At 40.5% G+C, this 27310-nt stretch overlaps 1 protein-coding gene across 2 annotated transcripts in view; it reads left to right on the top strand.

Annotated features, from left to right (window-relative positions):
- LOC149147131 (uncharacterized) overlaps positions 1-22786 on the top strand; it is a 176062-nt gene extending 153276 nt beyond the window's left edge. For both annotated transcript variants that reach the window (XM_089439451.1, XM_089439450.1), the window contains exons 2-5: positions 20891-21059; positions 21171-21328; positions 21676-21742; positions 22277-22786. In XM_089439451.1, the coding sequence (XP_089295577.1) occupies positions 20928-21059; positions 21171-21328; positions 21676-21742; positions 22277-22375 (456 nt within the window). In that variant the 5' untranslated portion in view covers positions 20891-20927 and the 3' untranslated portion in view covers positions 22376-22786. The remainder of the gene's footprint in view (positions 1-20890; positions 21060-21170; positions 21329-21675; positions 21743-22276) is intronic.
- The last annotated feature ends 4524 nt before the right edge of the window (positions 22787-27310 follow it).

Consider the following 27310-nt stretch of genomic DNA (forward strand, 5'->3'; position numbering starts at 1 on the left):
AAGCGACCTAGAGAATGCATTTTTGTAATACTATGGAATGTCAAGGAGAGTCAGTAACATAGGGAGACAGGTGGATAGAGCTGCTGGATGGACGTAGTCGATAAGGGACAGATAAAGGATGCTCAATGGGAATGACAATGCATAATTTTGAATGTTAAATGGATAATTATAGATAATACATGACAAGAGTAACAGTTCTGCGGTCGACAAAGGAAAAGAAAGTAACGTTCTATTGAATGAATGTAACAGACATGTTATACGTTATGTATACACCTTGAACGTAAGTTCATGATTTGAAGGTTACTGAAGCGATGCCAATCAAATGTTATAAAGATAGAGGATGATAGGACAGAGAATGTTGGGACAAAGGATGTGCCAAAAGAATCTATCTGTGTAGGACCTTGGAGAATGCCAGAATCAAACGAAGAATTCATGTTCCTTATTCTTACATACTCAGAGTATTATCTACATTCCCTTTTATGATTTTAGAACGCACTCCAAAGAAGGCGTTGAATACATGAGGCATTCGTGCAACATTTCAATTTTGAAGGCTAACGACAATAGCTCAATGAACACAAAATTTGAAGATTTATGTCTCTGGCAAATGAAATTCTCTATGTAACGATTCTTCAAATTCTTTGGTATCAATGACAGACATAGCCCTTGGTAGATGACAAAGCTTACTCCAAGGCGCATAAGACACTTGAAAAGGTAAAACAATTCCAGGATCAAAATGAAATTCAGGTGGATATAAATCTGTTGATATAGTACTGAAGGCACAATGGACTCGAGTGTTAAACCCTAGTTGAGAAAATAAATAATGAATATTCATGACTCATAAACAACATTGGCATAGGGAATATTCATTAATTTGAAGATGGTAAAACAAGTCAAATTCTATCTCTGATTCGAATCTTTATATTTAATTGGTAATATGGTATGGATACAATCCCTTTTGGCCTCTTGAATAGATCATTGAAAACCATTCTTATAGTGCTCACATAGCAATAAAGAACATGAGTACAATGGTATTCTCATAGTAGGAACAGGGTTTATAATTCTACACCAAATGTAACAGTGGAATGGTATCAAACATTTACAATAAAATAACAAAGATGCAAAGGTTGATTGCTTTCAAAAGGAGCTAATCCCTATCAAATTCATAAGCAAAAGTAGATGAAGAAATGAAACATGAAAAGGGCTACAGGTGATGCTTGAATACTTCTTGACTTTCAAAATGCTTCAATGATCCAATGGTAGAGTATAAACATTGTTCATATTTACCTACAAAACCACTTTCCATTGATGTCAAATGGGGAGGTGTTGGCAGGAGAAATGAGGTTGAAAGGAGCAGTGATTCTCAAGAGAAATATGAAGGATGACTCTCAGGGGGAGGAACATAGTGTTGCCATCAATGCCAAAGGGGGAGAATGTTGGCAATGTTGGCATTGATGTCAATTGATCATAGTCATGTTGAAGAGATCGCTTGATGTTGATTAGTTTGTCATATTGATAAGGTTGCTTGATGTTTGTCATGTTGATGAATTTGTTATGTTGATGAGGTGGATTTCTCAAGGTTGATTGTGTTGATTGTTTGTTGTACAAAGGCTGATCAAATTGATGGGCAAGAAGGGTAGAGGACGTCTTTTCCTTTTTCCAAACGACAAATAAAACCTCACATTCACTCTTAATGATCACTCTGAAATTCATCAAATTCATAAAAGAATAGATTCATTAAACAACTTATAACAAAAAAGTAAACACTCTTGAACAATTTCAAAGCAAGAGCACCAACAAGCACTCAAAAGCTCGAAACTAAGGCTTTGCAAAGAAAAATCATGAAATATGGCTTATCACACTTGGATAAACAAAAAGCTCAAATTCAAAGAAAGTTTCAATTTGCAGTTAAATGCAGGCAAACAACCAACACAAACCTAGAATTACCTACACGGGGAAAATAATCCAAACCATAGACAAATAAAACAAGACTTGAGAGGCCACAAAACTCTGGATGTTTTTACAATCCAAACAAGTAAACATATCACAAATACTCACGAGACCACCCAGATCAAGTTTACAATGTCACAAAAACAAAAGAAGCATCGATCACTAAAAGAAGCAATTGAACCAAACATGCAACTTTGACACAACAAACCAAAATTGCAACAAGCTATAAGAGATCTCACAAATAAAAGGCCAATTCAACTAGATATGCAATAAAGTTTTTTTTTTGACATATTTGCCGCCCTACTTGAATTGTAGGAAGGTCTTTGACATACTTTTTGGGGAAGGTTTTTCAATTTTTTTTTGAGAGCTAGCCTCAAAACGAGTTATAATTTGACCCTATTTTTGTTGAGGAGGCTAAGGTCGAGTTCTGTTGAAGGCTAAGTTCTGTTGGAGGCTGAGCTCTGTCGGAGCCCGAGCTCTAGTTGTTTTGGTTGGACGCCGTGTCCTGGTTAGAGGTCGAGTTCTAGACTAAGTTTTGATTGGAGGCCGAGTCTTGGATAGAGGCTAAGTGCTAGCTCTAGAGCAGTGTTGGGTACAGGCAGATAGAGACTAAGTGCTAGCTCTAGAGCAGTGTTGGGTACAAGCTTCCAGGAAGGAAAACCTTCTTTTGAATAGATACTAAGCCTAAATATTGATTCTTGAACAGTGAACAACTATAAGTTAGTGCCTACGGAGGATTGGTGTCCTCATCTTCTTGACAAGTTGGAGCCTGCAATTTTGTAAGTTAGTGCTTATAGAGGATTTGTTGAAGAATGTAACTAGGTTCGGTGTTCATAATTGTATTTGAGTCATAAAGAAATGTAGTTATCAAAAGAAAGATTTTTTTATTTTTTTTATTTTTTATTATTATTATTGTTATGACTTATTAAAGCATGAGTTTCATGCTTGGGTCATCATGGTTTAGGTCACAGTCCCCATTGAGGACTTCTAGGTTTTTATTTGATTCATTAGAGTCATTATCCATTTAAAGAGACCCTTCTTGGGCTTTTGAATCATGTAAAAAGAATTAATATTGAGTAAAATAAGTCATTTGTCACCTCCACACCAAGTCAGTCCTTACCTGATCAAGTCGGCCTACATGAGGGTAATTCGAACTCCAGAAAAGGGTATATATACAAAGAGTTCGATTCATTTGGAGCATACTCTCACACAAGTTCGATATCCAAGAAGAGGAAGCAGAAAAAGTGCGAAGTTGCAGAAGGAGGAGATTTGCTAGAGAAGGAAAATCAAAGTTTTCTGGGTTGTCTCTCTCTCACATGTGTGGATTTATTGGGCTATTTACTAGGTTGAAATTTTGCTGCTGGGAAGGTCGAAATTCTAGATTCTGCCGGGTCGAAGTTATGATTGGGTTGAGGATATTGCTAGGTTGAAGTTATTGCTGGGTCGAAGTTTAGTCGCTGGGGAAGTCAAAATTCTACTGCTGCAAGATCGAAGTACTAGGTCGAAGTTGTTGCTGGAAGGTTATCATCTGAAGAAGAAAGGAAGGGCTGACTTGGTGATTGGAGGAAGTTTGTGTCTTGGTCAAGGAGTCTTGGATCATCTCGTGAAACTATTAAAGGAAGAGTTGTTGACTGGGTTTTCCCCTAGATAGGGGTTTTGCCCTGGCTATCTGCCTACATCTGATGTCTGTGATCTTTGTGTTATTGTTTGGGTATTTGCTTGATGAACTAAAGTAAAATAAGAACATAAGAATATCACAAGTAATTATCAACATAAAGAAAATCTTTCTGCCTTTCTGATTTTCTAACAGGATTGGTGTCCTCACAAGTGGTTGTAATAAATTGAAGATTGTTAGAAAAGTATTCAAGTGTTTTTTCTTTAAGTTTGGATTTCCACTTTAATCTTTGTGTTCATGCATTGTTTTGATGATTGATTATGTGATGAGATTTCAATTTTAAGATTAATAAAATGAAAAGAATTTAAATCTATGTGATATTGATTCACACCCCCTCTTAGTATCATTGTGTATTTACAACAACAAGAGAAGCATACTTGAAACTCTCACAAATCGATGAAGTTTGTAGACCCTGTGGACAACTTTGGAGACCCTGCTTCAGTCCAAAGATCCCGCTCCAAGCTTCCTGATCCAATCCCCTACACACATGCACCACCAAACAAGACGATGTTTTGCAGCCACATACATATATAAAAGAACATCAAATATGCGGGAGAGAATTTCCAAATACTTTCATTAATCAAAATAGCAAAAGTACATTATACCTTAGCGGATCAATGAACACCTCCTCGATCCTTGACATGACACTTCCCTCGATTTACTATAATATTGGGCTCATCCCACTTGCAAGAGAATTTTTGGTAGAAATCCACTAGCATTACTGAGCTACATTCTCTCTTTTATATACCCTTTTTTCTTGACAGGGTCTCTATATATAGGATTTTTCCCGAACTCAGGAGTATGTATCTAGAGACCTAGGTCCATGAGAAGTTAGTAAACTTCCACAATGATTGACCTGCAGCCAATTCATGAACAAGTGGGTCGATCTGATCTCCTCGGGAGTGACCTATTTTAGAAAATTGACCTCCATTGCTCCCATGCCAAAGGTAAGTAGGGTACTAGGGGTCAGGTTGTCCCAAAGCAAGGGAGTGATTGGTGTTAGGATGCAAGCCTATGGGAGCGATGGGTTGATAAAAGTGGACAGTCAAGAAGGGATAAGGATGCATTTAGGACAACAAAACAGAGGGTGAAACTAGGGTTTCTTTGCCTGACATAAGGTGGGAAAAATGGGCTATAACACCTGGTAATAGATTCTTAGAATGAAAATTACGGAACACTACATCAAAGGAGACCTGAGATTTGGTGAAGGTTGTTAATTTGCATTATTGTCTTGTAATTTTCTTGAAGTGGAAGCATTTCAGTTAGAGATGAGTGGAAGCATTTCAGTAAGGGATGAGTGGAATTGTGTAAGCTGATAAGGCCATTTCTAACTGCTGAAGGAGAATGACTCTGGATTTGACTGGTTGTATATCTCGGAGGTATCCAAGTTGAGAATAGAGTGCCTTGCATTCATCCTACACCTGGTGGATGAGTTTCCAGTGTTGAATGAGGATGTCCAACATTGTCTCCACCTGTGCTTCCATGTTTGAAAAGCAAATTTGAAGAAGGCGAAGAGAAGAATCAAGCTCCTCAATTTCTCTAGATTGCTAAAGAAGGGCTGACCAGAGATCCTTAAACTTTCATAGATCCATGAGACCTAAATTTGCGGTGTAATTTGGTTCTAGTGGTGAAGGGAAGCTCAAAATAGGGAGGGAGTGAAGTAAGCTGGTGGGGAACAAAGACCAAATATGAAGATGTTGCGTGTTAACATAAAGGCACCAATAATCCATACTGGCCATAACCTCCTTTCCCATCACAGATAAGGCCTTCATTCCACAGTGATCTCTAGTTCGAACAAGAGAGTTCATTGCTGCTAAGAAAATCCCCACCATGATCCTGGGAAATATGTGGGAGTGGAATAAGGGGATGCCTACGCCGAGTTATTAATTGAAGCTGACAGGGTATGTGTCAAGTGCATGATGTGAGGGTGGTGGAGAGAAGACACGTGGAATCCAAATGAATGCATAGAAATTAGAGAGGGGTCCAATAAGGAATTGGGAGGGTAGAATGATGACCACTGATTAGTATATCCCCTATTTTTTGGAGAGCCATGTTTGCTTGGTGATCGACTTAGGAGTTATTTATTTAGAGAACATGGAAGAATGAAACTTGATGAATCAATTGTAGGGCCAATTGAATTCGGTGGAAAATCAATCTCAATCTAGCATTCAAGGGAGTTGTGCCCATGTGAAAGTGCCAAATTTTATTTTTGGAGTCTCTTGCGATGATGAGATTTTGGATGGAAACGGATGAGGCTAGTTTTACGCCTTGATACAATGCATAAACTTCAGCTTGGTTGTTAGAGGCTGGACCTAGGTTCCATGAGAAGGTTAACTCAATGTTTCCTCTTGGGTCAAAAAGCACCCCTTATGTTGAAAAAATGTAACAAGAAAGACTCAATTTGAGTTTAGCTTTAGTCAAATTGAGTAAATCGAATTTCCACATTAGCAGGACAACTTTGAGGCGGTTAACTAGTGTGACATAGATCTTGTCACTCAGTTAGCTCAGTAAATTTGAGTTAGAGGGCTTGGAGTCAATTATGCATGTGTGATTACTAAATTTTAGTAATCCAATTCAATTATTTTCAGTTGTAATTAGTTAACTGACCTCTAACTATTGATAGAGTCAGTTGAAGGTCAGTTGTGCCATGGGCCAACAGTCTAGCTCAGGCATCTGTCAGTTAATTGACCAGCTAGCCCAAAATAGCTAATGCATGCAAGGAATTCGAGTTCCTCAGCTAAAGTGGAGATGACAAGGCAACGTAACATCAGTTGTAAACTAGTTTGAGTGTACAGGTGTTGCATGAGGTTAGGTGATCCATCCTTGGGAATTGCACAATCAATTTGGAGGAAATTCCTATCTTTTAGGGGCTAATTTCCTTAGGATTTGCGCAAGGAAATAGGAGGCTTGGTGAGCAAATAATTGGCTAAGTGTTGGCTAGAGTTTCTCATTGAGCAAAGAGAATAATTATTCTTTTGCAAGTTGAGCTCAGAGCTAGAGCTAGCAATTGTAATAGTTTCTCTATTCAACTGATTAATGCAAAGAGGCTTGAGGGGTTTTTCCTAGTTGGGTTCCCCTAGAAATCACTGTGTATTTGTGGTTTTGCTTATTGCATGTCTATGCATGTTGTTCTAAATTGTGATTTCCATTCCGCAGATCAATAGAGTAGAATTGTGTCTCTTGTTTTTTAGTTTGAAATCTTGAGCAGTTGCAATTTCTATCAAATTTCTACATGGTATCAGAGCCCTGAAATCACATTAGAACTAATATTTCGAACTTGTCTCTCAAGAATTTCGATTTGGCAGCTTCAGTGCAACAATTTTTCTTCAGGATCGGGAGAATGTCTTTCAACGGACTGAGATTGGAGTATGCCCTGGAGGGTAGCTTGAATTTCATAGCCTGGAAGGATCGAATGGAAGCAATGCTCGATGACAATGGTGTGTTAGAATATGTTAAAACTGACATTGCAAAACCCTAGCAATCTGATGCACAACAATTAGCCCAATGGAAGAAGGATGTTGCAAAGGCCAGGAGAATTCTTCTGGAAGGTGTGAGGGACCATGTGGTCTCAAATCTCCATGGAAAAGAGACACCATTTGCCATGTGGAAGACACTGACTAAGCTATTCGAAAATAGCAATGACCATAGAAAATTGGCCCTGAAATACAAACTTCGAAACATAAGAATGTAGAAGAATGATACTATTCCACAATACCTCTCTAGGTTTGCTCAAGTTTGTGATGAGCTTGGAGGGGTTGGGGTGAATGTAGCTCTTCTAGGCCTTCCAAAATCTTGGCAGATCTACTAGGATTTTGTGAATGAAAGGGAAAAATTACCAAATTGGGAAAGGTTGTGGTCCGATTTGGTTTAAGAAGAGTTCAAGAGAAATAAAAAAGATGGAGCATCATCCAAAGTTGAGGATGAAGAGAATTTTTCCTTGGTCGGAAAGGGGAAGAATGGCAAGGGGAAGAAGACCCAGAGAAAACCTGAATCCAGCCAAAATAATGGCAAGAAGAAAGACTTGATCAAGATAAACTGCTTTCATTGCCATGAATTCAGACACTATGCAACAAAATGTCCGCATAAGAAGTCTACTAAGAAGCCTTCAAGAGGAGCAGTAGGTGAAGCATTGGCTTCATAATTCAAATTAGACTTCACCCTAATAGCATGCATGGCCAAAACTGTTATGGGGAGTGTGTGGTACCTTGATTCTGGTGCCTCGTTCCATATGACAGGGTGCAAGGAGTTTTTCAGTAGCTTGGAGGAGAAGGATCTCTAAATGCATATCGAAATGGGGGATGATGGGAGGTACAATGCTATAGGAATTGGTACTGTCACCTTTGAGAGGGAGAAAGCCTCTCCTCTTCACCTCAAAGATGTTATGTTTGTACCTGGGCTGAAGAAGAACTTGATCTCTGTAGCAGTATTGGAGGATCGTGGCTATGATGTTATTTTCAATAAAGAGAAAGCCTTTTTGAGACACATAACTGCCGGGCAAGTGAAGCAGATCAACGTTTGTGTGAAGAAACTATACAAACTTGATGTGGGAGATTGCACTGCATTGAGCAATAAGGCAAAAAAAGTGTCGAGTCAAGATGTTGGAGAACTCTGGCACGTGAGATTGGGTCATCTACACCATGGTGCCTTAAAATTCATGCAGCAAATTACCACTGGTCTCCCTTGACCAAGAGGATGTTTGCAAGGGCTGCACATTGGGGAAGTATGTCAAATCCATTTTAAATGGCCGAGATAATAGAGCAGATGCATTCTTGGAGCAAGTCCACTTTGATGTTTGTGGACCCTTTTCTACAGCCTCCACAAAAAAACACAAGTACTATCAGATATCATTTTTTGGGATTCAACTACGTTAAGTAGGTCATTTATCTATGACCATTTCCATGTGAGGTAGCCGTAACTGGCTAATTTCTCATGATTTTTGAATAGTCCCGTTAGCACTCATTGCATTGGGTGATGCTCACAGTGGTGAAGAAGTGGGATTGAAACTAGTGAAACGAATCACATAACGTCAATCATCACTTCCGGGGCTTGCACCCGGTAACTAGGACTTCCTAGGAGGTCACCCATCCCAGTTCGCCTCTGGCTCAAGAGTGCTTAACTGTGGAGTTTTCCCCACAATCAAACCCACTTAGCTTGCTACCTATTAAGTTTAGGTATGTTCTATGCTAGAGCAATTTATTTCAATTTTCACAGTTAACTTAATATCTTTTTCAGATTAGCAATCACATCAGCATTAAAATAAATTGCAGATAGAACATAAATATAAATCGCAGAAGACAAGCCAAGACAAGAGGACACACGATGTGGTGCTAGCCAGGGACAAACCCCAATGTGGGGAACCCTTGATCAATTCTTCTTATATGTTCTTCAGTGGTTCAGCAGAGAGAGAGAGATAATACATTTACAACAGAAGTCAATAGTTTGACTTATTTAGATAAGATCATAGATCATCTCTACATGAGATCAATTGAAGACATGTTGCTTCAACTGATTCTCTAAGGTGACTCCTTCACCTATCATCGTGCTGCATCTCGTTATCACATTGCACCTCACTGTGCTGCACCACGCTGCACCCATCATCACCATGCTGGACCTCATGCTGCTGCTGTCCCAGTGTTTTAGCATTGCTGTACATAGTGCCACTTCTGCACCATGCTTACTGCTGTCCCAATATACTTGCTGCACTGTATTTGCTGTTGTCCATGCTTTAACATGCTGCTGCTGTCCATGATTCTTTATGCTTGCAGCTGTCTCATGTTGCAGTTATCCTCTGTGTCACCAAGCTTGCAGCTGTCCCATGTACTATGTTGCTGTTCCATAATATGTCCAGCAACACTGAGTTATAGAGTCTACACCAACATGCCCAAATAGTCTACAATTAGGCCATGCTGTCACCTACAGCAATGTGGTATTATGACAGCAGTTAAAGTGACTGCAACTAGGTCTCTTTGGGCAGTGAATAAGAGTCTTTACAAGACTGATAATGGACCTCTCTTAACAACGGATTGGGGCTGCCTTCAAACTGTATATAGAGCTTATATTCCACTGCTGATCAACCCTCCCTTTGCTGCGGATTATGGCTGCACTTTACAGCCATCAAACTGACTCAACACATACAAGATACATTCCAAGATGTGTGCACTAGCTCACTGTTCTAGGGTAATTAGGCTGCTGCAATTCTGGACTGGTTAGGGCAACCAACCACAGTCCTTAACAACCGCAAGCTAACCCAGAATTGCTTCCTCTTGCTGCGGCTGTCCTTAAATAGGATGCTGCCCTCCACGCTGCTCCTTGAGGGAAGTTCCAAGCCCAACGTATGGACTTGTCACCCTAAAATAGTTGTTGCACCCTCCAGCAAACCCTCCTTGCCTCGGCCTCCAAGAACAGTCACTCTGTCCTCTAAACGGACCCCTGAAATAGCCCTCAAATGACCTCGCTGTCCAGACTTCTCCTTGCTGCGGCTAGGGCTTGCTTTAGCTGCAGTTAAGGGCTTCTTCTACCTTTCCTCTTGCAGCAAATGTGGCCTTTCCTTGCTATGGAATAGGGCCTTTCCTTGCTACGCGAATAGGGCCTCTTGACAGCGGATAGATGACCTTAGATTAGGTCTCTCTAGACTGCGTTTTAGGCCTCCTTTTTGAACAGCGAATAGGGCCTCTTGACAGCGGATAGATGACCTTAGATTAGGTCTCTCTAGACTGCGTTTTAGGCCTCCTTTAGACAGAGGATTAGGGCTCTTTTTGGCTGCGAATTGGAGCTCCCTTTGACTGCGGCTAGGGCTAGATCTCCACTCTAGGACTGCGGCCAGATCCTCCTCTTCATCTGCGGCTAGGGTATCATAAGACTTAGGCCAGCATATACTCTTAGGATCTCTCTTCCCACCAAAACCCAAAGACAAGTGGAGAGGAAGAGATCACAAGAAGAGTGTGTACAAATGACTTGCAAGCCACCTCTTTTTATGCTAAAACGTTGAGCACAAGTGGGGTTTATTTGGTTGCAGGCCGACCTGGACGAATTGTCCCATATCACAAATAAATTCGTATCTCCATGAATATTTATCGGAATCGGATGATCTTTAGATCAATCCTACCCCTCTCGATGAGAGGGATCCAATATCAGTTTCCATTAATAAGATGACCCACGTGGAGTTTGGCCCTAGTTGCCAATTTTAACACTACCCCATTTTCAAAACCTTAGCAAGTATTGTTCCTCTTGAACCATTCAGGTAGAGTTCCCTTCACTCTTTTGTCTAATATGTTATTTTTATTGATGATTTCTCTAGAAAATGTTGGATCTTCATGCAGAAGAAGGATGAAGTTTTCTCAAAATTTGTTGAATTCAAGGCATTGGTTGAGGAGGAGATTGGGAAGAAGGTGAAGGCTCTTAGGAGCGACAATGGAGGTGAATTTGTTTCGCATATTTTCAAGGATTTCTATGTGAAAGAAGGTATTCTAAGGGAACTGATAGCACCTCATAACCCACAGTAGAATGGGGTAGCGAAGATGAAGAACAAGATCATAGTGGGAGCAACAAGGCCCATGTTGCATGATCAAGGGCTGCCATTTCATCTATGGGTATAAGAATGCAACACAATTGTCTACTTGCAGAACTAGAGTCCTCATAGAATACCTGGCATGATCGCTTTGGAGGAAGCTTTCTATGGGAGAAAGCCTGATGTGTCTCATTTCATAATTTTTGGAGCTTCAGTTTATTGTCATGTCGCCAAGAATTCGAAGAAGAAACTTGAGCCTACAACAGAGTTGGGAGTTTTTGTAGGAAACATCGAAACTCAACACAATTACTGGGTGTATTTTCCTTCATTAAGGATGACAGTTGTGAGGAGAGATGTCAAGTTCAATGAGGAGAAGGTTATGAGATGCTCTTTGGAATGAGAGCTAATTATCCCATCAGAGCAGGAGCTTCTAGCTCCAAAGAAGGAGCCTCAGGAGGTTGTGGGGCAAGCACATGCACTAGAGCACACAGGACAAAGTGGGGGCACCCACTCAACCAAAATCTTCTAGAGAGGGGAGAAAGAGAACTAAAGAAGCTGATAGATTGTTGCAAGATGTAAGGGAGAATGTGGGAGCCCCCACATCACAATGCAAGTAGAGGAGGTCACTTGATAGGTACACTAGATACATGGCTCTCACGACTGAGCTCATTGAGATAGAGCCTTCTTCATTTGAGGAAGCAGTTTCTCAACCTGGTTGGGTTGATGCCATGGTGGAAGAATGTGAATCCATCATGAAGAACAATGCATGGGAGGTGGTGTCGAGACTAGTAGGGAAATCATTGGTTGGTTCTAGATGGATCTACAAAGTGAAGCATGCAGCTGACGAGAGCATCGAGAAGTACAAGGCCAGATTTGTGGCCAAAGGATTCTCTCAGATAGAGGGAGTGGACTATGAGGAAACTTTTGCACCAGTTGCAAGATATTCCTCAATCAGATCCATTCTAGCATTGGCTGCGTAGATGGGGTGGAAAATCCACTAGATGGATGTGAAGACCGCCTTTCTCAACAGTGTTGTTGAGGAGGAAATTTACATAGAGCAACCAGAAGGATTTGAGACATATGATCGGGAGTCACATGTGTGCAAACTCAGGAGAGCATTGTATGGTCTCAAATAGGTGCCCCGAGCATGGTACACTCGGATCGACAGTTATCTCAGTGGATTGGGCTTCACCAAAAGTGAAGCAGATGCAAACCTTTATCACATTGTGGTAGATGGTAAGTTGCTTATTCTTGTTTTGTATGTTGATGATTTAATATTGATAGGTGATGAGCAACTGATCCTTTCTTGCAGGGGAATTTGAGATGAAAGATATGGGCCTCAGGCATTACATCCTCGAGCTGGAAGTTTGGCAAGGAGATGGTGAATTGTTTGTGTCTCAGGGGAAGTATGCCTCTGAAATACTTCAGAGATTTCACATGGAGAGTTGTATCCCATGCACACACCTCTAGCTACAAACTGAAGGAAGGAGAATGCCACTTCAGGTGAAGAGGTTGATGCTACCATTTATAGGAAGCTTGTGGGGTCTTTGATGTATCTTGTGAACACAAGACTTGACATGTGCTATGCAGTAAACCAGTTGATTCAAGCTATGGTGAGGCCTACCAAGCTGTATTGGAAGGCAACAAAGCATGTGTTACAATACCTCAGAGGCACTACTGAGTATGGATTATGGTACAAGAGGATAGAGGGAGTGAAGCTCCAAGGCTTCACCAATGTAGATTGGGTAGGGAGTCCATCAGATAGGAAAAGTACTTCAGGTGCTATCTTCAATGTTGGGTCTGCAGCTATTTCCTGGTACAGTAGGAAGCAGAGGTCTGTGGCGCTCAACTCAACAGAGGCTGAATACATGGCTGCAAGTCAAGCAACATGTGAGGCCATATGGATGAGGTCTTTTCAGTCAGGAGATGGATTCGACAGTGATATATTGTGATAATTAGAGTTGCATTAAGCTCTCTGAGAATCCGGTATTTCATGACAGGTCCAAGCACATTGATATCTGGTATCATCATTTGTGGGACTGTGTGCAGAGGAGAATTATGTTGCTACAGTACATTCCAACTGAGGAGCAAGATGCTAACATCTTGACAAAGGCATTGTCAAGAGGTAAATTCGAATTCCACAGGTGCAGGATAGGGGTGGTGAAAAATCCCTTTCTTGCTAAGAGGGAGTGTTGAAAAAATGTAGCAAGAAAGGCTCAATTTGACTTTAGCCTTAGTCAAATTGAGTAAATCGAATTTCCACATCAGCAGGACAACTTGGAGGTAGTTAACTAGTGTGACATGGATCTTGTCACTCAATTAGCTCAGTAAATTCGAGTTAGAGGGCTTGGAGTTCAATTATGCATGTGTGATTGCTAAATTTTAATAATCCGGTTCAATGATTTTCAGCTTTATTCAGTTAACTGACCTCTAACTATTGATGAGTCAGTTGTGTCGTGGGACATCAGTCTAACTCAAAGATCTGTCAGTGAACTGATCAATCGACCCCAAATAGCTAATGCATGCAAGGAATTCGAGTTCCTCAACTAAAGTGGAGATGACAAGGCAATGTAGCATTAGTTGTAAACTAGTTTGAGTGTAAATATGTTGCATGAGGTCAGGTGATCCATCCTTGAGAATTGTGCAATCAATTTGGAGGAAATTCCTATCTTTTAGGGGCTAATTTCCTCAGGATTTGCGCAAGGAAATAGGAGGCTTGGTGAGCAAATATTTGGCTAAGTGTTGGCCAGAGTTTCTCATTAAGCAGAGAAGATAACGATTCTTTTGTAGGTTGAGCTTAGAGCTGGAGCTAGCAATTGTAATAGTTTTTCTATTCAACTAATAAATGCAAAGAGGCTTCAGGGGTTTTTCCTAGTTGGGTTCCCCTAGAAATCACTGTGTATTTTGTTGATTTGGGGTAGTATCGGATGTGCTCTAGCCACGAAATTTGGTGGAGAGGTTGGGACACATGAGATCTCCAATACCCAGAAAGGGTTTGGGCAGATTCTAAACAGATCAGAAGATATTAAAATAATTTATATTTTTAATGGAGTCCCTAAGTCTAAACTTAGGGAAAATAAAATATTAATGTGTATTAATATGAATTTGTGTTAGAATGGTCCAAAAGACATGGATCAAGCCAGATCTAATCTTAGCCATTGACTAGGGAATTAATCTCGTTCGTTGATATGTCAACAAGAAAAGTATAAGAGGAGGCTTGAGGGTCACTTGGAGAAGACACCAGAGTGATCAGTGATTCTATTCTCTAGAGCGGGGTTTGCTAAGAGAGATAGAATCAGTGATCGGGAGAGCAGCTGAGGGGCATTGAGTACAGAGAAACAAAGAAGGCAGAGATTGTGTCGGGAGAGCAGCGCAACAACCAAGGAGAGTGACGCAGAGCCAGCAAGGGCTCATGTAGGGCCACGCAGAGGCAGCCAAGTGCTGCGCAGAGCACCAAAGAGGCCAGTGTGTCTGATGCAGAGGCCCAGAAAGTTGACGCAGGGCCTCCTGGGGCTGACGCAGGCCAAGAAAGGCTGACGCAGGGCCAGCGTGAGACAGAGAGGGGCTGACGCAATCCAGATTGGGTAGACGCTGGGGTTGCAGAGCAGTTTTGTGCTGAGGAGCTGCCGGAAGGATTTTCCGGGGTTTCAGCTAGGAGATTTCTCTCAAACTGTGAGGTATAGCTGCTAAGGAAATTCTCTATTGGGTAAGCCAGTTTCGACACCCAGATTGTACTCTGATATTTCTTAATAAGAAAACCCTCAGATAGTTGCACCAATTTTCCTGCATTGGGTTTTTTCGGGGACATTGGTCCAAAAATAATGGTCTCATGTGGCGTGTTTGTTCTTGTTTCTTTTAGTTGCTGATCTGTAATATGTTGAGCATGCACTGGTGTTTATTTTCAGTAATTACTTTGTAAATAACTTGTTAAAAAAAAATAACAAGTAGGTAGGAATAAATTAGAAAAAGTGCATGAAGGGTTTCTAAACTAAGTAAACTTAGAAACTTCAACATGGTATTAGAGTGTGATTGCAGATCACAGGAGGACTAAAAGACATCAGCCGAGCGGAGCAATAGCAGCAGAAAACAACTGTCCCGAGGTGACAGAAGCTGTTTCTAGCAACGCAGAAGCCAAGAAGTATGACGCAAAGCCAGCCAAAGCCACGTAGAAGAAGCCGGGAGCTGCGCAGAGCCTCAGAGAGGCCAGCGTTGCTGACGTAGAGGGCCAAAGGGCTGCCACATGGCATCCCAAGGCTGATGCAGACCCATATGGGGTGACGTAGAGCCAGCGTGAGGCAGAGAGGGGTTGACGTAGTTCACAGAGAGGCAGTTGTTGGAGTCTAGAAGGCTGTAGAAATATTGCAGAGTGGAGTTGGTGAGGCACTATAGTCAGAACAATACCTGACAGAGTAGGCGAGAGGAGTTATTACCAAGGGTTTCTAGTCGAGGAACTTAGATCAGCAGCGCAGTTGCACAAGACGATCAAAGTAAGGGGCATCTCGACAAGCGGCAGAAGGATTTCCAGGAGGGAAATCAGGACTCAGAGGGAGTCCAGAAGAGAACTTCCAGACGGGAAGTAGAGACTCAGAGGAGTCGAACAGAGAACTTCCAGGAGGGAAGTAGAGGAGTGTCATGGCACTACATGGGGTAAGAGACCAGGATAGACTGGACGAAGCATCGAACTTCGCAGTCTGGTAGGAATCGTGTCAAGAACTTCACCTTGAAGGTTATAGCTATCCCAGTCGACCCCAATGATAATGACAAGTACGAAGAGGCAATGGCGAGGGCCAAGTGCATTATCCTTGACGAGGTCAAGGATCATGTGGTACCACATATAGCCGAGAAGGAAACGACAGTTGAGATGTGGGAGGCTCTCAAGAACCTGTACCAGCATACTTTTGTGCAGAGAAGAATGCTGCTCGAGAACCAGATGAGGTCGTATCAGATGAAGAAGGGTCAATCGATTGACACCTTCCTCGGAGGACTGAATGAGATCCGAGACCAGTTGACTGCTATAGGAGCGACACCAGATCAGGAGCTTATGGTGAGGACAACCCTGAATGCTGTCTCAGAAGATTGGGAAGTGTTTGTCCAGAGTATCCTGGGCAAAGGGACTCTCCCACCTTGGGATGAGATGTGGGCAGCTCTTCGCCAGGAAGAGATTTTACAACAGTCGAAGACAGGTAGCAGCCTCATAGGGATCAAGGTCAAGCAGGGGGAGCAGGATGTGACCCTAGCATCTGAGGGAAAGCAGGAGAAGCGGAAGAAGAAAGATCTCTCCAAGATCAAGTGCTTCCACTGTGGGGAGATGGGTTATTATGCGACTAGTGCCCAAGGAAGAAGAGTAAGGGAGAGTCTTCCGAGACTAAGGCGGCGCCAACACAAGCAAAGAAGGAAGTTTTGACAGACGATGACTATGCCGTGAGTGCGCACGCACCACTTGAGTGGAAGAGGGGAGACATTGAGCTGTAGGCAGATGGACTACAGGCGATGAGGGGCAGGATCCTCAAGGTACCCAGCCTCTTGGATTAGACCTTCCTACGGGAGCCCCGACGAGTAGTAGCACTGGTTGGGTGGGTAGAGATGGATGCGGATGGAGTGGTAGAGAGAGCTACAGTGCAGGAGTCTCAAGACAGCGCAGAGCTAGCAGGCTACAGCAGTGCGAGAGGCACAGGAGTGTTGCACCAGTGCAGGAAGGCACAACGAGGTGTGCAACGGTGCGAGATGCAGGCAGTTTTTGTAGCAGCGCAGAGGTCAGAGAGAGGGAGCACTTGTCAGTGGCAGAGGGAGCTTCAACATCAGTGGGTGTTTCTAGCCCAACATGGAGGTCAGTTGGGAGATTAGTTACTTCTCAGTAACTGAGTTGCAGTGCAATAGTGGGCAACACGATGCAACATGATGAGAGGAGGTGCAGTGCAGATGCAGTGCTGGGAGGAAGGACCAGCAACAACACAGATGCAGAGGGAGTTGTTGTACAGATGCAGCAGTGGCAGTGGTAGAACCATGGGCAGCAGTACAGGAGGCAGCAGTGCAGAGGATGTTGGGCAGGAAGGCCTAGCATCAGCGTAGGTATCGATGCTGAATGATCAGAGTAAAACTCAGTGAGGAGTATTGCTAGAGCACAATCCTCGCTAAGAGGGAGTGTTGATTTGGGGTAGCATTGGATGTGCTCTAGCCACGGAATTTGGTGGAGAGGTTGGGGCACATGAGATCTCCAATACCCGGAAAGGGTTTGGGCGGATTCTAAACAGATCATGAGATATTAAAATAATTATTATTTTTAATGGAGTCCCTAAGTCTAAACCTAGGGAAAATAAAATATTAATGTATATTAATATGAATCTGCGTTAGAATGGTCCAAAAGACATAGATCAAGCCAGATCTAATCTTAGTCGTTGATTAGGGACTTAATCTGGTCGTTGATATGTCAACAAGAAAAGTATAAGAGGAGGCTTGAGGGTCACTTGGAGAAGACACCAGAGTGATCAGTCATTTTATTCTCTAGAGCGGGGTTTGCTAAGAGATAGAGCATCAGTGATTGGGAGAGCAGCTGAGGGGCATTGAGTACAGAGAAACAGAGAAGGCAGAGATTGTGTCGGGAGAGCAGCGCAACAGCCAAGGAGAGTGACGCAGAGCCAGCAAGGGCTCACATAGGGCCACGCAGAGGTAGCCAAGTGCTGCGCAGAGCACCAGAGAGGCCAGCGTGTCTGACGTAGAGGCCCAGAAAGCTGACATAGGGCCTCCTGGGGCTGACGCAGGCCAAGAAAGGTTGATGCAGGGCCAATGTGAGACAGAGAGGGGCTGACGCAGTCCAAATTGGGCAGACGCTGGGGTTGCAGAGCAGTTTTGTGCTGAGGAGCTGCCAAAAGGATTTTCCGGGGTTTCAGCCAGGAGATTTCTCTCAAACTGTGAGGTATAGCTGCTAAGGAAATTCTTTGTTGGGTAGGGCAGTTTTAGCACCCAGATTGTACTATGATATTGCTTAATAAGAAAACCCTCAAATTGCTGCACCGGTTTTCCCGCATTGGGTTTTTCCAGGGACATTGGTCCAAAAATAATGGTCTCATGTGGTGTGTTTGTTCTTGTTTCTTTTAGTTGCTGATCTGTAATATATTGAGCATGCACTGGTGTTTATTTTCAGTATTTACTTTGTAAATAACTTGTTAAAAAAAAATAACAAGTAGGTAGGAATAAATTAGAAAAAGTGCATGAAGGGTTTCTAAACTAAGTAAACTTAGAAACTTCAACATATCTGTGGTTTTTCTTATTGTATGTTTATGCATGTTGTTCTAAATTGTGATTTCCATTCCAAAGATCAGTAGAGTAGAATTGTGTCTCTTGCTTTTCAGTTTGAAATCTTGGGCAGTTGCAATTTTTATCAAATTTCAATGCCTTCTGCAGCTGCGACCCCAAAATTAGTATATATCCATGTTAACCTTGGATATATTATGCATTAAAAGGGCTTAAACCTGTAGGTAAGATGGTTTTTCCAATCTCCTTCGACCCTTTGGGGTTTGGAAGGTCATGAGTTCGAGACCAAAGTACATTGAATCAGCCATAAATGCCCAACAATGTTTCGGTATGGCCCCAGTGGTTAGTCTGCTGCTCCATTATTCTTGAGTAGGTTGGAAAGGATCAATCCCAGCTCCAAGTGGCCTGGTGGAGACTTCGTCATTGATGGGGAAAAATATTACGCATTAAAAATATTATGTTTAGTAGATACCATTTGAGGGTGCAAAAACATCAAGGTTTTCACCTTTTTCTAATCCCACTTTTGTTTAATATATCAGAGGTTAAACTTATTTTATACTAGTGCTTTTACATTTAGATCTTCATCCAGTCACATAGGTTACACATATGAGAATTTCGTTCAGGAAAAGGCTAACTGTAATGCAGTAAGTTATATATAATATGCATTAACTTTACAATGCGTAACCATAGCCTGATATGAAATACTGTTGTGATAGAAAGGGGTGATTTAAAACTTTGATTTGATGGAATACTGCAAAGTAGCACAGGACTTGCACCTGGCTCCAACTGCATGAAACGGCCCACATGCACAGGCCACATCACCCAAGAGGGGTGCAAATTGTCTTTAGGGGATTTGAACCTTGGTGGGGTATAAAAAACCCCCTCTTTACCATCAAACTAAATCCTGATTGACTTCTAATTCTAATTGATCTTTCAGTGAAATTACTGTTCTATACAAAATTATTAAATTCAATGAACTATCAACCAAGTTCAATTAATGCACAACTGAAGTAAATGCTGGACAAAATCATCGTTAACTAATTGCTATGTGACCCAGGTACAATACAGTTCAACCTGGCACAAGGGCATGCAAGGTAGACAGGGTTTGTCAGTGCAGGTATGGTTTTCAGGATGCCATTTTTAAAATCAAAATGTAGGGGGAAGGTGCATCACACACACGTACATGCATATAATGTGTAAAAATCTAAAAACAGAACTAACAAAATGAGATGACTAACAGAAATACTCATAGTGACCTAAATTGCATGAGGAAAACTGTACCGCTTACAAACACTTTCAGGCTTTAGCAGTCATGAAAAGTTTATGACATGCAGCCTCTTTCCATTCATGACACACATAAGCTTCTTCCAACTACTCTAAGCATGGGAGTCAGGGATCTGTGCAAGATTCCTTAAAATATGAAAGCCTGCACAATGTGCCATAGCATGTCAAAATAGATGCACTACAATAACAGTATTTAAATTAGGGAACATGTTATACATGTTTGTAGCCTTTGTGACAAACTGAATTTTTAGAATTTCCCAGTAGATAGACTAAGATACCCATTGGATTCCTTCTACCAGAAATCAAGACTACAATGACTAGGACAAACCTAACTAGCAGTAATTCCAAAATGCAAAATACAACCTAAATAGTCAAGACTGAAGGCACAAAGCTGGGAAAGCATTAATGGAGGAGAGAGAGTGTAGGAAGGCAGATGGTTGATAGTTCCATCTTCTTTAAAACCTGGCACTTGATGGCATTGAATCCCCTGAAGGATCCATTGCCAGGGCTAGATTCCTGGTGTCCTGGAGTTTGACAATTAAGGAGTGGCTAAAGCCTTTTCTTTAGTGCAACTGTTTAAAGGAGATAGGAGTATAAAGGCAAAAATACAAGAAAGACGGGCTCTTTCTCGGGACTCAGACCCAGATGTAACTAAATCTTCTCTTCTTTTCTATTTTTTCCTTCTTTTACTTTCATGGTAGAATCTTGCGCTAACTATCAATACAAAAGTATGTCTTCAAGTTGACAAAGATAATTCAAGGATGGTTTAATAATGAGTTAAAATTTAAACTTATTAAGCTAGTCCTGTGGCTGAGTAACCGTTAGATGTGAATGTTTGTGCATTCCTGGACAAGATCTCTTGAAGTTTAACTCTTTAGATTTCTTATTTTTGGCGTTTTCTACTTGCATTATTTGCCCTTTGATATTAATGCTTTTGGATCAAACATTGCTGCTTTTAAACAATGCTATTTGAAGTTTGTTACTACTTGAAATGATTTATGATGGCCTTTGATAATGTTATGCATAATTTCTGAAAAAATATCTTAGATATTGGTATAATGAGCTTTGCTTAGACTATCCTGGCTATCTTCATGACCGATATGTTTTCTTTTTAGGAAACATTTTTCTGTATTGAATGCTATCCAGCTGATTGATATGTTTCAATAGTTACTCAGTATTGCATTAGTACTTACAAGAATCTGTTGTTGCACTTTGCTTGTGTGCAGATGAAGAGGGAAATTTGACTCTTTTTTCAACACAGAAATGAGCTACCTGTTACAGACTCTTACGAGGAAACAAGATGTTGACAAGGTCATCAGGGATACATTGGATAAAGTTTTGGTTCTCCGATTTGGAAGGGCCACAGATGTTGTTTGCATGCAGCTTGATGAAATTGTACTCTTCTTCTCTTCCTGATGCATTTTTCAATATCTATCAAAGATTCTCATGTTTTGATTATGTTGGTATTTAATTTGTTGTCCTTTCTCATTTTTTCCATGGCCACAGCTTGCAAGAACTGTACGTGATGTGTCCAAGTTTGCATTGATAGCTTTGGTGGATGTTGATGCAGAGGAAATCCAAGTTTATCTAAAGTACTTTGACATCACTTTGATACCTGCTATGATCTTCTTCTTTAATGCACATCATATGAAGATGGACTCAGGGTATTTCACTCTTCCTCACATTCAATTTTGTAGGTTTTATACGTCTTGATTTTTCGTTATTTTTTTCTCTGGTAGCAATATTTGTAACTGGCAATGTTGTGAATTAGCTGATGAGAATAGAGTTTTTATGATCAACAACGATGCATAATTTGTCCATGAGGATCAGCTTTTGATTTGCAAGAGATATTTATTATGAGCAATTGTATCATTCGGATGAGGAGGAATATTCAAGTATAACTATATTTCGTCAAAAAATATTGTTGTTTGCTTAATGCGTAAGTGGAGTTTGGAAAAGTTATTTTCATTATGCAGGGAGATTGATAAAGTAATATCCTGCCTTCAAACAGAACTCCAGATCATACTAAATGGATTGGTGCTTTCCATCAAAAGCAAGACTTCATTGATGTTGTGGAGGTATGTGTTTAAAATTGATTATTTTAGCAAGTTTGAATGGCTGTTTTGTTACACAATTTTTTGCCTCTTTCGATATGCCAATAATACAGGTGTTCATCATGATATTGACAAATCTTCAATTTATTTTATTACTAATTTCTTTACAAGAAAACCTTTGGGTTTTGGGGCTTATTAGTCATTGGGCGGCGAGCAGATCACTTGTCATTTATTTGTTATGGGGTTATATGTGTTGCAGTGTTATATCTTAAATATTGATATGTAAATTTATGCTTTGATAGAAAACTTTCTTACAAAGCTATTCAATCTAGGGTGTATATCTTTTATATCTGTTATATTCTGGAGGATTTTCAAGTCTCATTAGAATCTTTTTAACAGTATATCAACAATCCTAACTTAGGGGTGATTTTTCTTTGCAATATTTTTTCATGCAAACCTTTTTGTTTCTAACATATATTGCTTAATTTCATGTATTTGAACTAGTTTTTCCTTTGGGCTGGATTTGCATTTTGAGGTTTTTTTTCCCTCTTTATGCAGGCGATTTTCAGAGGAGCCATGAAAGGAAAATTGATTGTCAGATGTCCATTGCCCCCGGAGAGAGTTCCAAAGTTTGAACTACTTTATAAGAATATTTAGCCTATGAATAATGTTGTATGGCTTGGGGATGAAGAGGAGGCTAAATCACCAACAATTTCTTTTCATACTAACTTTATAAATGTTCAAGCAGGGTTTGCCAGTTTCATCCATTATTTTGTCAGAAAGCCTGCATGTCCAGCATACAACAAAGGAAAATACCGAGTTATCCGAGTATTTGCAACAACATGATTGGAGATTTGTTCCCTGGGAATATCATGAACGGGGTTTCTCTTTTTTGGTTTTTCAGTCTTCGTTTTTTCAGCATTGTCGATATGCCACTTTTTAGAGGATATTAAAAACTACCATAGCAATATCAAGCTGTTCCTCTTCTAACCATTCAATATCTTCATATTGTCTGATATTGTAATGAGAAGATCATTATGTCATTTCAAGTAAAAATTATTCTGACCATCAGTTGTCATGTTATATCGATATGGTTTTGAGTCGTGTTCTTTTTATATTTTTCTTTTTCAACCAGGCTGAGTTTAGGCTGGGGCGAATCTCAATGTTGGTTGGAAGAACAAAATGTCCATTTGTAAGATGTTGTTACCAGTGTTGTGTGAGGCTTTGTCAAGTTTGGATGTTACTTGGGACAGTTTATCTCCCACAGGTGGCTCTCATTCTCAACCCTCTCTATAAGATTTGCACCAGTAACCTTACCAGAATTAAACCCCCTACAAACTATGTTAGTCTCACTCTCTTAAAAATCAATAATAAATCCAAATATTAAATTAAATAAATAAAATCATGAGAATTCCTCAAACTAAGGAGTCTAGTTTGGATGACAGATTCTCTCCAACTAGCTCTCCTAAATTAGTGTGTAAGTTGAGAAATTGTCTCAACGCACTATCTTAAGACCACTTACTCATGTATTTAAATGTATTATTAAATTATTTGAATAAGAGAGAATTGCATGAGCATGAGAGACCACATGATGGCTCTTTGCCTTTTCCGCCAATTTTTGCTGTGCATATGGTTATATGGTTTTTGTGATTCTTCTTCATGTGCGCTGATTTGGCCAAAAAGATGTTCGATGAATTTGAAAGACTCACTGCAAGAAAGTATCGTTGATGCAACAGTCATTGTAATAGCCATTATATAGAGTGTTGCTGATGCAATCAATCACTGTAACATCAAACATCCTTTTTCAACTTCTTCGAATGCCATCTACTTTCATTCTGGCATTAAATGATCCATTTGTTTAACAGGCATCTGAGGGTTTCTAAGCTTTCTGTTTGTAAACAACACCATACCAATTGTCTTCTTGGCCTTCTTCTTTACCCTATTACCCATTTTGTGCTCTATCAGAAAGGAAGGAACCTTATTCCCTTGATAAATCTCGTCCCTTCCAATTTAGGATTTTAGCTCCTGCTTCAACTACGCCTAACAGGGTACACACGACTCTGAAATCCCCAACTTTTGCCTTCTGGGGTATGCAATCCCAGTTTTTTCATTACGAACCCTTGTGATGGCTTCCAGGGAAGATGTGCCAAGCAAATCCGTTATCAAATCGAGTTGATGAACCACATTTTTTTGCCAGGGAAAAGTGGTGGATAATTTTGGGCGATACAAGGAGTGACATAAGAAAAAGAATTAGTGCATCAGGTGCATTAACTTTAATTATAAGAGAGATAAAGTTATGAATTTTTTTTTTTCAAGATTTCCAATCATGAAAAAGTTAATGGAGTCATAAGGACATGTTTTTTAATTTGCATAACTTTTTTGGAGTGATAAGTTGCCTTTTGTACAATTTGGAGCGATAAGTGAATTTGTTTGGGTGAAAGACATTATTGTAATCTAAAGTAATCTTTTACTTTGAGAGTGATTAAGTCACTACAGGCAGTTTTCTGAAGACAATTTGACGCCAAGGAGTTCTCAGTGTATGCTTGAGACACCTCACTGAAGACATTGTCATGATGATGTATCTTGAAGGTTAATAAAAACATATCTTTTTGTGGTGATCGTGTCCTAGATCCGCTCGAAATTGAATAAGGGGATCATAGGTACACTTTGTGTCGTGAATGTGCTTGCATGATTTGAGTCGAATTTGTAAAACACTCTCTTTATTATGCTTACACAAAACAACTACATGCACATAAGAAAGTTTACATATACAAGTCATCGATCAAGCTCCTGAAATCAAAGTTCCCATAATCAATTAAGTTCATAAGCACACAATGTCACATCATCAACTTGATAAAAGTAATATTCTGCAACAACATTTCACAACAACTAATTCACGCCATCAAGTTAAGGAAGCTACAAATCAAACACTTCAAGCCTAACGATATCAACAACACTTTTGTTTCACTTGCAAATAAACCTATTTTAAACTAAATTGTAAGGGTGCATTCTCGGTTGTAACCGACACCCTCATCTAATTTGTTACAGTGCATACATTAAGTTAAGTCAGTGGTCACTTGAACATTTATCATTTGGGTGCATTTTTGACAGTGTTCGACACCCTTTCTTTTTTAAAATCAACACATTGAGTGAGTACATTCAAGAAAGCACAAAGTGTCAGTAATAAATCAAGTAAGTACAAGCAAAGCAAGCGAACGTGTCATTCAAACAATCTAAGATCAAGCGAGCGTGTCAAGTAACCACATCATGTACAACAGTTCAACGCACAACAAGCGAGCCTGTGTAAAGTTCATTAAAGCATTCATAACATTTCATTCTAGAAAAGTGATCTTCATCAAGCGAGCGTACAAGAAACAGTTCAAGCAAGTGTTTAAAAGCATCAGCAATCAACAACTAGTACAAGTGAGCGTGTCATTCAGTAATTGACTCAAGTGAGCAATTTTTTCAAGCACGACTTCTACGACAAGTGAGCCTGACTTCAAAGTAAGCAAGGCAACATGGCGACACACATTTAGTTGTCTCAAATTATTAACAATTTAATGTTATCATCAACTGGTGACATGGTGCACATTAGCAAAACCACTCTTGTTGACATTCAAGTGCATATTCAACATGCACATGAAATGATTGAGTTCCTTCAACTGGAGTCGCAACTGCAGAGAAATGAGTTGCAAGAGAAGCGTGTTGCTTCCAAGTCTTTGACCAATCCAGAGACAGCTGATCATTCGACTTCATTCATCCAACCAGCTTCAAGTGTTGAAGTTGTTCCAGTTCAACTTTCTTCCAAACCCATCATCAAGCCATGGGAAGAAATTCAAAGTAATCGAAATCGACGCGGCTTAGGATATGTCAAAGATAACGACAACTTACATATCCCTGATTATTCAAAGCCCATTCAGTTCGTCAGTGCCGGATTACTTGAACAAATCACCTCAGCAAGTTCTCAGCAACTTGCAGACCGACATCAATGCACACAAACTGAAGTTGCAAACAAACAGAAATGCACACAAACTCAAGTTGCAGACAAACCGAAATGTTCTCATTGTCAAAGAACCGGTCATCTGGAAGATCAATGTTTTGATCTCCATCCTTGTCACCATTGTGGCAAGAAGAATCATACATCAGAGAAATGTTGCAACCAATGACAATCAGCCAGATTGAAGATAAATTATCCATGGATTGATCCCTGGGAATGGTCATCCACAGCCAGAAGATCGTACAAGTTTTATAATTGGATTCACTCGCACATATTGCAGCCAACAGTCAAATGAAGATGGTACTCTCGTGCAGTTGAACGGGAAAGTACACCAGTGAAATACTCCTCCACCTACAGGGGGGAGTTCAGATATATTTTGGAGAAGATTGCCTCTCCTTTCAGCTAACAAATGGGGGAAAATGTCAATGAAATTGACAAGTGGTTGTCAGACTGAAAGTCTCAACAACATCAGCGAAGCAGCGAATGGGCTTCTTCATCATCCAGTGGGCAATCATCATCAGCGAATTTGCCAGGGGGCGTTCATCAAATTGTGTCAGTGGACACCGGATGTTGTTTTCAAGCAAAGGACAGTTGGATACTTTTGTGGCTTGGCACGTGATGGAGTTGTCAAGCGACATTCAGAGATGAATCAGAGATATAGGTAACTCATGGTCTATTCATATTATAGTTTCTTCAACATCCAGATTTGGCGGTTTTTCAGGCAAATGTTTTTTTGAGGATTGACGCAAGGTTACCCCTGCTTTACCCACAATTTGCATGGATTATGCACATAGCCTGTCTGTCCCAGGAATTTTAGCTCTCTACCGAGTTAAATCTTCTGTAATTAAGGGTTAAGGCCCACTTTAATAAATCTCTATGCGGAATGTTTTATTAAAACTCAACATAGTCTAACCCTTCATTCAATATGCATGTATCGAGACTTTAATCAACCCTTAACCTTCATTTAGGACTTTATTAAAGCCTTTCCTTAAATCCTTCCTATCGTTACTATCGGGACACATACACCCTTCTAAAACCTTCATTAACTTTATACCCGCATATATAATTCTCCCCATTGGTTATATAGGACTTAAACCACAATTCCTTCTATTGGCACTTTAATCCCATTAATATTCTTTTAAAGAAGAAATACATATAAACATGCATAAACATACCCTTTTTCTGCTTTAATACGGACTCTGCACAGTTACCGAGGCTCCTCTTTATCGCTAATCGCAATCGCTCCTTCGCGGGGTTTCGTTAACACTGGGCTCTATCGCATCCGATATGCGATAACGCAATATCGGATCTCAAATATTATTAACCACGCCCCTATAACTTATCGGGTCCGCCTTCTCAATGTCTTTGTCGTGACCTTTCTCCACCGTCGATCTTATCCTCGATCCAACAGCTGTACTCCTTCCCGATCAACAGATTTGCCCGACGCTTTACAACCGTTGATCAAGATCCGCTTGATCCGACGGTGTATAGCGATTTCGGGCAAACAACTTACGCGAGGGTTAATGCCTTTTCGGACCCGATGGGAACTATAAACTCCCAACTTATAAAAGTTCGGGTCTGCTCCTTACAATTAA

Source organism: Pinus tabuliformis, chromosome 9, assembly GCF_031772625.1.
Source record: "Pinus tabuliformis cultivar Carrire ecotype Pingquan chromosome 9, CPIR1, whole genome shotgun sequence".
Lineage (NCBI taxonomy): Eukaryota > Viridiplantae > Streptophyta > Pinopsida > Pinales > Pinaceae > Pinus > Pinus tabuliformis.